This window comes from Ascaphus truei, chromosome 14, assembly GCF_040206685.1.
Source record: "Ascaphus truei isolate aAscTru1 chromosome 14, aAscTru1.hap1, whole genome shotgun sequence".
In the NCBI taxonomy this organism is placed as follows: Eukaryota; Metazoa; Chordata; class Amphibia; order Anura; family Ascaphidae; genus Ascaphus; species Ascaphus truei.
This window is the reverse complement of record NC_134496.1, coordinates 55,212,828-55,222,827: the sequence shown is the minus strand read 5'-3', so window position 1 is coordinate 55,222,827 and position 10,000 is coordinate 55,212,828. Positions and strand designations below refer to the sequence as shown.

The following is a 10,000-nucleotide window of genomic DNA, read 5'->3' as shown; positions in this document are numbered from 1 at the left end:
CTAAAACCAATTGATTTTCTGCAAAACCAAAACACAGAAAACTTGCAACTTTCCCCCAGAACACGGATTGGGTTCAAATCTGGCAGTATCGGGGCAGGTTCAAAGCAACGATAAAATAATAGATCTGCAGCTCATACCTCTACGTCTTTTTAAGCTCATCAATGAATCTATAATTATTATACTATCCAAAAATATTTATGGGTATATGTCAGCTTAAAAATTACTCATTTCAAGTGCCCAATGCCCTAAGTTTATACCGCGCGTTAATGCATGTACACGGCATGTACACGGCATGTACACGGCATGTCCATCTTTTCTGTTGCCCAGGTAAACTCTCTGCGTTATAATGAGCTTGACACCCATCCCCAGGGGGCTATACTCACAGGTCATTGTGCCGCTGTGTGACCTGGGTGCATGCCCTGTGGTCCTCCTCCTCTTGCAGCTGCTTGGCGACCTTCAAGTCGTGCTTCACCAGGCGGTTCCTCTGGATGTTTGTTGCCAAGTGATGCTCAACTAAAAGAAAACGCAACATATAGTGCAGGCAATCTTAATACTGTCCCCACGGAGACAGAACAGACTGTTGGGAAAATCAATTTACAAACACAGTTGAGTGAACGTACATGGCACACGCGTGACTCATTGCCCAGTCATTATTTCCATTTGATGTATTTCCAAATAATAAACCTTGTCAGGGAGCAATGTGAATGAACCAAAATCATATCGGGTACTGTAAGAGAAGTCATATAATTTGTGCCACATTCGCCAAATAGCAGTTATTAGAATACGCACTGTAATTGAGGTGCGTTTCCTTCCCCCGTGTTGTTAATAACGTCCTTTTACCATATTGCAGGAAGTAACATAACTTTATATGTGGAGCATTCTCCATCAAACATCAATCTATCAAGTTTATGACAATCCGGTTTGGTGGCGTTTTATGGATACACCGAGAAGAACAGCTTCTTGCAATTTACAGCTTACAGTCTCTCTGAATCATGGCCACGGGTTATTGCAGTGTTATCACTGTCAGCAAAAAAGTGTAACGGGATTCGGGGATCACGATTTTCTGTGCAAGCAACAGAAGGGAGTCAGCATCTTATGAAAATGAATTGGTTGTTAACATTTGCTGGGAATGTATATACATGTGTGTAATATGTGTGTGTAACATATGTGTGCGTGTGTGTGTATGCGTGTGTGTGAGAGAGCTCTCTCTCTCAAATTAAAATTAAGGTAAAATGAATGACAATGTTCACTTTTCCTGATCGTCCCATGGCACTGGTCACCAATGGGACGTGCACAAGCAGAACCAGTATAAAGAGAAGGAACAAATAACTAACTACACCACAAGCCATTAATACTGTAAAACTGGTCTATTTATTCATAGCCACAACAGACTGCAGTACTTTACATCCAAAACGTGCATCTGCTGATGCTTCAACATCTAAGATAATCTTATAGACATTTTGATTGAGGACCAGACTGCTACACTGCAAAATTCTGCAATGGATGCGGCCATTGACCTGGTAAAATGCGCCCACAGACATTCTGGAGCCTGCCTTCCTTGGACGGAATAAGCCTTGGTAATACCCCTTATTATCCAATGACCTATGGTTGCCGCTTATCCCTTTCTTACTCCTGACAGTATAACCAAGAGTCTGACTTTCTGAATGACTGATCTAAAAAGATATTGTTTCAGACATCTCACTACATCCAACATGTGAAGTGCTTTTCTTATTTTATCCAATCTTGGTTGAGATGAAAAACAGAAATGACCTTGTGATCAGTTAGAAAAGGTTCTTTAATTGATAATGGCCATAGCTAGCTAATTCTTCATGCACGTTTTTAGGATAAAGTTCATATCTGAAGATTGTAGAAGAGGTTCAAATGGGACTTTTGTCAATGCGTCCAAGAAAAACCATAAGTCATACGGCGGAACAGGATTTCGGAACTGTAGTTTGATTTTGCGCACAGCTTGGAAGAAGCGCATGGCTGGATCCATTGAAGCCAATTGTGTATCGTCTAGCGCTGATGGAGCCGTTACTTGTACTTTTAGAGTGTTGATACTTAATAATTGGGTGGATTCCCCCACAGCGTCACCGGAGCTCCCTTATGGCCCTGGGTCGTCCTACTTGCATCTGGACTTTACTTGACGGAGGTCACCCAGACCTAGGGCTTCGGCAGCGAGACGTTCCATCTCCTGCGTGATTCTGGGACTACAGCTGAGCAGTTAACCCCACCTGTGATATGGTTTTTCCATACCGCGATTTTACAACCATTGTGAGTGTGTATTTTTAAGGTTACTCCAAGCTAGTTAATGTAATAAAACTGTATTACACTATGGGGCGTGTGCTTCTGCTTTGTGTGTCTTTTAGATCTGGGGATTTAAACAAATTCCAAACAGAAGCAGCTCAGACCTCAAAGATGTCACCTGGTCCATCTACTCTATATCCTTTTTTATATCTGGCATTTTCTTATGTCTTCTAATACGTTTTAGTACTGTCATTTCTTAATTCCTGTAACTTAGAGGTTCCTAGGAAAGTACGCATGGATTGAAGTCATTTAGATAACTGGTAGCGTTTTCTATTATCTTGATGTTAGAAATGTTTTGGGGCCTATGCTTGATATCTTAAGTTTGAAACCAGATCACGGAGCCGTGCTGGCTATTTTAATTATGATACCTGTAAAACATAACCCTGGACAAGACTTGAATCTGAGAAAAGCACAAGCACTGTTGGCGTAACCCTAATGATACCAAAAAACGCGCACGGTGTCACCCGGAGCATCCCCGCAAAGTGCTTATACCTACTGTGACGGTCGCGCCGCTTGCTACCGCAATGCGGGAGACAGTTGACAGTCACATGGCCCACATGGCCATGGCCCAGCCGACCAATCAAAAAACAAATGTCAGCCTCGTCTCCCCTGCAGTCGCACACGCTGAAGAATCTGCTTGTGCACATGTTGCTCTGCGACATCACAGATACGCGCGCGCATTGCGGTTCCTCTGTATAATCGCAGCCTTTTATTTCATGCTTATTCTTTTCTTAAGGTGCTTGCGCTTTAACCCTTTAACTACAAAAAGGGCCTTTTGCTTTCATGTTGGATCAAAGCCATACGCAGGGTTTATTCTCGTGGATTTTAGGATACCAGAGATCAAATATGGCCTTAGGCTACTTTGTAACATCATAGGAAAATGGGCAGACAAGATTGGCCGCGGGCTCCTCTCCTGGCATCTGCGCAGCGTCCGTCCCCTCCTTCGCAGCAGCAGCAGAAGTCTGTGCTGCGCGCATCGTACGTATGGTTTAAATGCACAATACTTACTCTCCTGCTCCTGCAGATTGTGGGCAAGCGTGTGATCCTCCAGCACGGCAAAATCTCTACACACTGCAAACACAAAGACACACTGGGATTAAAGCCCATTCCTCATACTGGGGGAAGGAGGAGAAAACACTGACATTGTATCGCACCTTAAAAACAGGATCAGATCAATTGTTAGTCCAAATAAATAAAAAAAGGACGGTATCACCTAATACTAAAGTACTAATTTACTCTAAAGCATAGCAGAAATCCCGTGTGATCCGCATACATCTCGTACAATTTATTCTTTCAAAGCATCAAATACACATAGGTTCCTTATTATACAAGACTTGGAAAGTATAAATGACAACAACAAATGGTACTAGAGGTTAATAGGAGCATTATTTATATTATTATTATTATTAATCTTATTATTTAAAAAAAAAAAAGCGTCAGTCCCAGGGGAGGCAGCAATTCATGTCTTTCCCTTCTGGTAAAGAACAATTTCAAGAGGTTTATTTTTAATAAAAGAAGTCTGACTCTGGTTCTAATACAGGGGTGGCCAACACCAGTCCTCAAGGGCCACAGGATATCGAAGACTGAGCCACCTGTGCTGAAGCAGGGATATCCTGAAAACCTGACCTGTTGGTGGCCCTTGAGGACTGGAGTGGCCCGCCCCTGTTCTAATAGAACAAACCCTTTGAAAATAGATCTAGCTCACGGCTTTTTAACAGCACTTCAATCACTTGGCAAAGGTACAATACAAGCATTCCCCTGGGATCCCGTGTCTCCATAGATCAGTAACGTGTTCGCCTCCGAGGAGGTCCTGTTTGGGTGAATATTTGTGCTGCAGAAGGGCGGCCCGTGCATGGCAGATTAGGCTGCGGGGTAGGCATGTCGCCACGCTCACTTTGACTGAAAGATTGTTGTTTTTATCTGTAGCTTAGAAAATAAAAATACATGTTTCCTGTCTGTTTATTGGCAACCAAGACATGAGCAGAAGAAAGCTGAGGTAGAGACGATGTCCGACTCCTTTCTGTACGTTCTGATGCAGAGTATTAGGTGGGACGATACAGAACCCGTCTCATACTGCGAACCATCTATCCTCCTCTGACATATTTGATTAGGGAGACTGATGACTTGGGAATCGAGTTCTGTGTTAAATGATCAGCAGTCATCTCCAGATGGTGATGGTGATGGAAGCCAAAGTGTGACAAAACGTGCACAAGACAGGTAATTACACAACATTGTATCCATCTCATCTGGAAGGTGTTTATAACAGTCAATGAAGCAACAAGACAAAGTTTCAATGGCTCGTCATTTATATTGTGTGTGTATATATATATATATATAATATATACACATATATATATATATATATACATATATATATATATATATACATACACACACACACACACACACACAATGTACCTACTACATACACAGTGAGCAAGAAAGACATAAAATGGGAACATCCATAGTGTTTTTCTCTGCATTTATAGCTTAATGTAAACACACACGTGTGGATGTGGGGGTCACACACACACACACACACACACACACACACACACACACACACACACACACACACACACACACACACACACACACACACACACACACACACACACACACACACACACACACACACACACACACACACACACTTTATTAAAAGCCCATAGTGAGGTTAAAATTAACCCAACGTTTAAAATGATTTTATTAAATGTTTCACGAATAAAACAAATTCCCAGAACATTTTTAGACTTAGCCAGAAAATGGCCCTAAACAGCTGTGCTGTAGCGGTGGGATTTTCCCCGAGTCCCACGTAGACTAGAAGGACCAGCTGCAATGTGTCTGGGAAGGGAGGAATTCTAGGGCTTGTTCTTGTGTAAAGCAAAACATCTTCTCCCCTCGTCTTCCATCCCCCACTTCCTTTCCATTAGCAAACGCATATATACTGGAGCGTACGCCACAGTGCGTTATTAAGTGGAAATGTCCTCTGTCTCCCACGTGGCACTGTGCTGCAGAATGTGTCACCACCCCCGTATAAATAAGTAATCCCAAGAACATGAATAGTGGTATACAAGAGAAACACTACATATCCGTATCTACTAGCAGTATTCATAATAATATTCCCAAATCCATCTGTCGGTCAGTAAAATACATAGGTTATAATCTCGTCATGGTCCGGATTAGTTTCCCTTATACCTGTATTGCACCAACATTCTCCCGGATATTACATTATCTGCTTACATAAAAACCAATAGGACGCTGGCCTGCTAACTTTCTTACAATTACATTTTGTGGTGAGAAAACAAAAAACAAAATCGTATCTGGACACAGAACCCCTTGAATATCTGTGTCAATGTACTCCTCCTATTGGCTGTTCCGATCTCGTCTTATCACACTAATACTTCTCTCTGGGTGGTGCACGTAAAGTAGATAAAATGCAAGAACAAACACCTTAAAGTGTGTGTGATACACACACACACACACACACACACACACACACACACACACACACACACACACACACAGTTATTCATTAAATTGTGAGAACTGAAAGGTAGCAGTTTGGGAGTTGAATGAACAGTAACAATTGCTTGGGGCAGGTTCACAATGTCGTGTGAAACCGCTTAGAAGGCAATTACATAAATTCTATTTGTGCCGTAGTGGCTGTGTGGGGTGTGTGGGGTGTGTGGGGTGTGTGAGGTGTGTGGGGTGTGTGGGGTGTGTGGGGTGTGTGGGGTGTGTGGGGTGTGTGGGGTGTTTTCGGACGACTCACGTATGCATTATGCACGAAGCTCAATATTCCCCTAAATTTGATGCAAAGAGATGTATTTCCATTTGAGAATGTAGGAATGTATTTTACATATAAGACGGTGCTAGGCGTGGCTCCCAGCTTCCCCTGGGATATATGGATGCAGAGCCATCACTATTTGCCTTTCGTTTGCAGCAAAAATCTCTGCCAAGTCTAAGAAGCTGGAAACAAACAAATCTGCATCAAATGTACGAAACCTCGGCAACAAGACTGTGTTCATATGATTCTCCAGGGAAGAAGCGATGTTTTACCCACGCGTTTCACATATTACAGTAGTTTAGTACATAAGAGCAGATACACAAAGCCGCGATGTCGTGTATCACACCCCAATCTGGCATTAATGGCTATTCGAGTGAATGACCATTAATGTCAGGTCTGGATGTGCCTGGGAATCTGTCCCATAATCCCCTTGGTCTTTTCTTGGGATGTGGGATTACCAAAGCTAACCTTTCAAGGCTCCTTCGTTTGCATGCTCTCTAACTCCTGTCCAACTCACACAGAGTGACTTGTAATAAATTCTTCAAACTATCAGATAAACGCGCACACACGCCAACAACATGCCAACTATACGTGTACATTATACGTCAGCTCTTGTGACACCTAAATACCCCCTGAGACTGCCAGGCTAGGGGATGTGAAACTATAGAAACGGCACACGGAAATGTATTTGTATATCTCATTTCTCCGTAGTAAGCTGGTATTGTATCGTTACAGGATACCAATGCAAATGTCGTGCTCATGACGCCCAATTCAATTGCCAACTAGAAGTGCAGCTTTAAATGAAGTTCCTCTATTAACCCCGTCAGTGTGAGAGGTTTGGTGGCATCGGGCGTATCAGACTAAGTCCTCGTAACGGCTGATTTCTCTTTTGTAGTTTCTTTAGAAAAATGAATATAAATGTAAATGAATAGGAAGCCGTATCTGCACATAGAAACATGGATTACCAGCAGGAACCAAACCAGTCCCTGCACAGGCCAGGGCGGACACCTCCAGTCCTCAAGGGCCACCAACAGGTCAGGTTTTAAGCATATCCCTGCTTCAGCACAGGAGGTGCAGTTTTCGGCTGAACCACTGATTGAGCCACCTGTGCTGAAGCAGGGATATCCTGAATACCTGACCTGTTGGTAGCTCTCGAGGACTGGAGTTTCTCACCCCTGGTATAGGCTCATCCTCGCCATATAAAAGGTGGTAGACGTATCGGATAACACGTTCCAGGAAAGCGCAGAACATTACAGTGCAGCAAAAGCAGCAAGCGCTGCAGACAGGGCCCAACGCGAGCAGAAGCCGAAATCCATTTATTCCACGGGTGCTCGCGGGGTCAGACACGTCCTGCTTATCACGGCCTGCTGATCCCTTTGGCACTCGATGGGTTAAAGACGGGCGTTTGGTACAAAGTCGCTCAATGCCAGTCTGTTGAATGATTACATGTCATGCAGCGCCAAGCTCTGCCCTGAATGATACGGCGGCGAATACACAGTGCCGGACAAACACCCCGACCAAGAGAAACCCGCAGCTTGGTATCACTGTGCGGCGGGAGCGATAAGAGGCACGTTCTCTGCACTCAGACACTAATCACCACCATCACTCACTACCATTACACACGGAACAGCCAACTAACTGGAATTAAAGTTCCTTACACTTGTCCATATTTATACGAGAAGCAAACGCTTTGGGAGGTTTTTTTGGTTACTATGAAAATATTGGGGGGAGGAATTTTTTTTTTTAATGAAATAGAAATAATTTGTATTAAAAAAAAAAAAGAGAAGGCGCCAGCCCCGAGCATTTAACCTTTTGGTCCCGGGAGGCGTGCGGGATAGAAACGGTTATTTCTGCTTTGCTTTCCTGTTGAATTAACATTTTCAACGTTTTTAAACAAATATTTAATTACGAAATCAGAGATAACACAAATGAACACATCGCTCACCATAGACAAACAACATAAAAACTCTACGTGGTTCATAGGGCAAAAGAACATCACCAAAGCATGAACCAATGATCACAAGGGATCACAAGGGGTCACAGAAAGCCCCTAATAACTACACTCAAGATAGCTCACACTAGGAATAGCAGTGTACACACAATGACAGTTAAAGCAAGGAGAATAAAATGATTGGTTGATTTAATCCCAGCCTGCTGATCTTACTATGCACACAGGACAGACCCCCTCCCCATAACAAATACACCTGCTTAACCCTCTCACTCCCAGAGGCCTGCTGATCTCACTATGCACACAGGACAGACCCCCTCCCCATAACAAATACACCTGCTTAACCCTCTCACTCCCAGAGGCCTGCTGATCTCACTATGCACACAGGACAGACCACCTCCCCATAACAAATACACCTGCTTAACCCTCTCACTCCCAGAGGCCTGCTGATCTCACTATGCACACAGGACAGACCACCTCCCCATAACAAATACACCTGCTTAACCCTCTCACTCCCAGAGGCCTGCTGATCTCACTATGCACACAGGACAGACCCCCTCCCCATAACAAATACACCTGCTTAACCCTCTCACTCCCAGAGGCCTGCTGATCTCACTATGCACACAGGACAGACCCCCTCCCCATAACAAATACACCTGCTTAACCCTCTCACTCCCAGAGGCCTGCTGATCTCACTATGCACACAGGACAGACCACCTCCCCATAACAAATACACCTGCTTAACCCTCTCACTCCCAGAGGCCTGCTGATCTCACTATGCACACAGGACAGACCCCCTCCCCATAACAAATACACCTGCTTAACCCTTTCACTGCCAGAGGCCTGCTGATCTCACTATGCACACAGGACAGACCCCCTCCCCAAAACAAATACACCTGCCCAGCTGCTTAACCCCCTCACTGCCAGAGGCCTGCAGCATATTCTAGTGAAAGCTCCTGGTAATGTAATCACTGCATTAAAGGGGCCTGCACAGAGAGGGTAAAACCTGGACTATGAATATGGTGACCACCCAGCCGCCTGATAGGTATACTGGGATAAAAGGTTTAACCCTTTCTATGCGTTTCTGGCCGGGACGGGGTTACAGACCCAAAATGGAAGGCGTTGCCCCGATTTCCGGATTAAAGAGAAAAGCTTTATTTTAGGACTGTAAATCTCACAGCCCGGTGTGAAATCCAGTGACGCCCGATGTCCCCAAAACCGCTTGAATTCCGCTCGCTGACAACCCCCCCCCCCCCCATTACTGGATGCTCTCTCTCGCCCCTCCTCCCCCCAATGACTGCATCTTTCTGTTTTATTCCGGCAGCACAAATATACCGTTCAAATTCCCCGGGATTTTTACAGTGAAATCAGCGTGGGTAGAGACGAAGTGAAGTCACAAGGTTACGAGCGAGGGCCCCGGGGGGGGTGTTACATGCGAGGGGCCCGGGGAGGGAGGAGGGGGGCTACGTGCGAGGGGCCCGGGGGAGGGAGGCGGGGGGCTACGTGCGAGGGGCCCGGGGAGGGAGGGGGGGGGGCTACGTGCGAGGGGCCCGGGGAGGGAGGGGGGGGGGGCTACATGCGAGGGGCCCGGCGAGAGGAGAGGGGGGGCTACGTGCGAGGGGCCCGGGGAGGGAGGGGGGGGCTACAGTGCGAGGGGGCCCCGGGAGGGAGGGAGGGGGGGCTACGTGCGAGGGGCCCGGGGAGGGAGGGGGGGGGGCTACGTGCGAGGGGCCCGGGGAGGGAGGGGGGGGGGGCTACGTGCGAGGGGCCCCGGGGAGGGGGGGGGCTACGTGCGAGGGGGCCCCGGGGAGGGAGGGGGGGCTACCGTGCGAGGGGGCCCGGGGAGGGAGGGGGGGCTACGTGCGAGGGGCCCGGGGAGGGACGGGGGGGCTACGTGCGAGGAGGCCCGAGGGAGGGGGGGGGGCTACGTGCGAGGGGCCCTCGGGGAGGAGGGG

General features: G+C 46.3%; 1 protein-coding gene across 2 annotated transcripts in view; it reads right to left on the bottom strand.

Moving 5' to 3' along the window:
* The window catches only part of CCDC50 (coiled-coil domain containing 50), a 47,733-nt gene that overhangs the window by 23,808 nt on the left and 13,925 nt on the right, over positions 1-10,000 (bottom strand). For both annotated transcript variants that reach the window (XM_075571043.1, XM_075571045.1), the window contains exons 4-5: positions 3,316-3,378; positions 384-513 (exon numbers count right to left, since the gene is read on the bottom strand). In XM_075571043.1, coding sequence (XP_075427158.1) covers positions 384-513; positions 3,316-3,378 — 193 coding nt within the window. The remainder of the gene's footprint in view (positions 1-383; positions 514-3,315; positions 3,379-10,000) is intronic.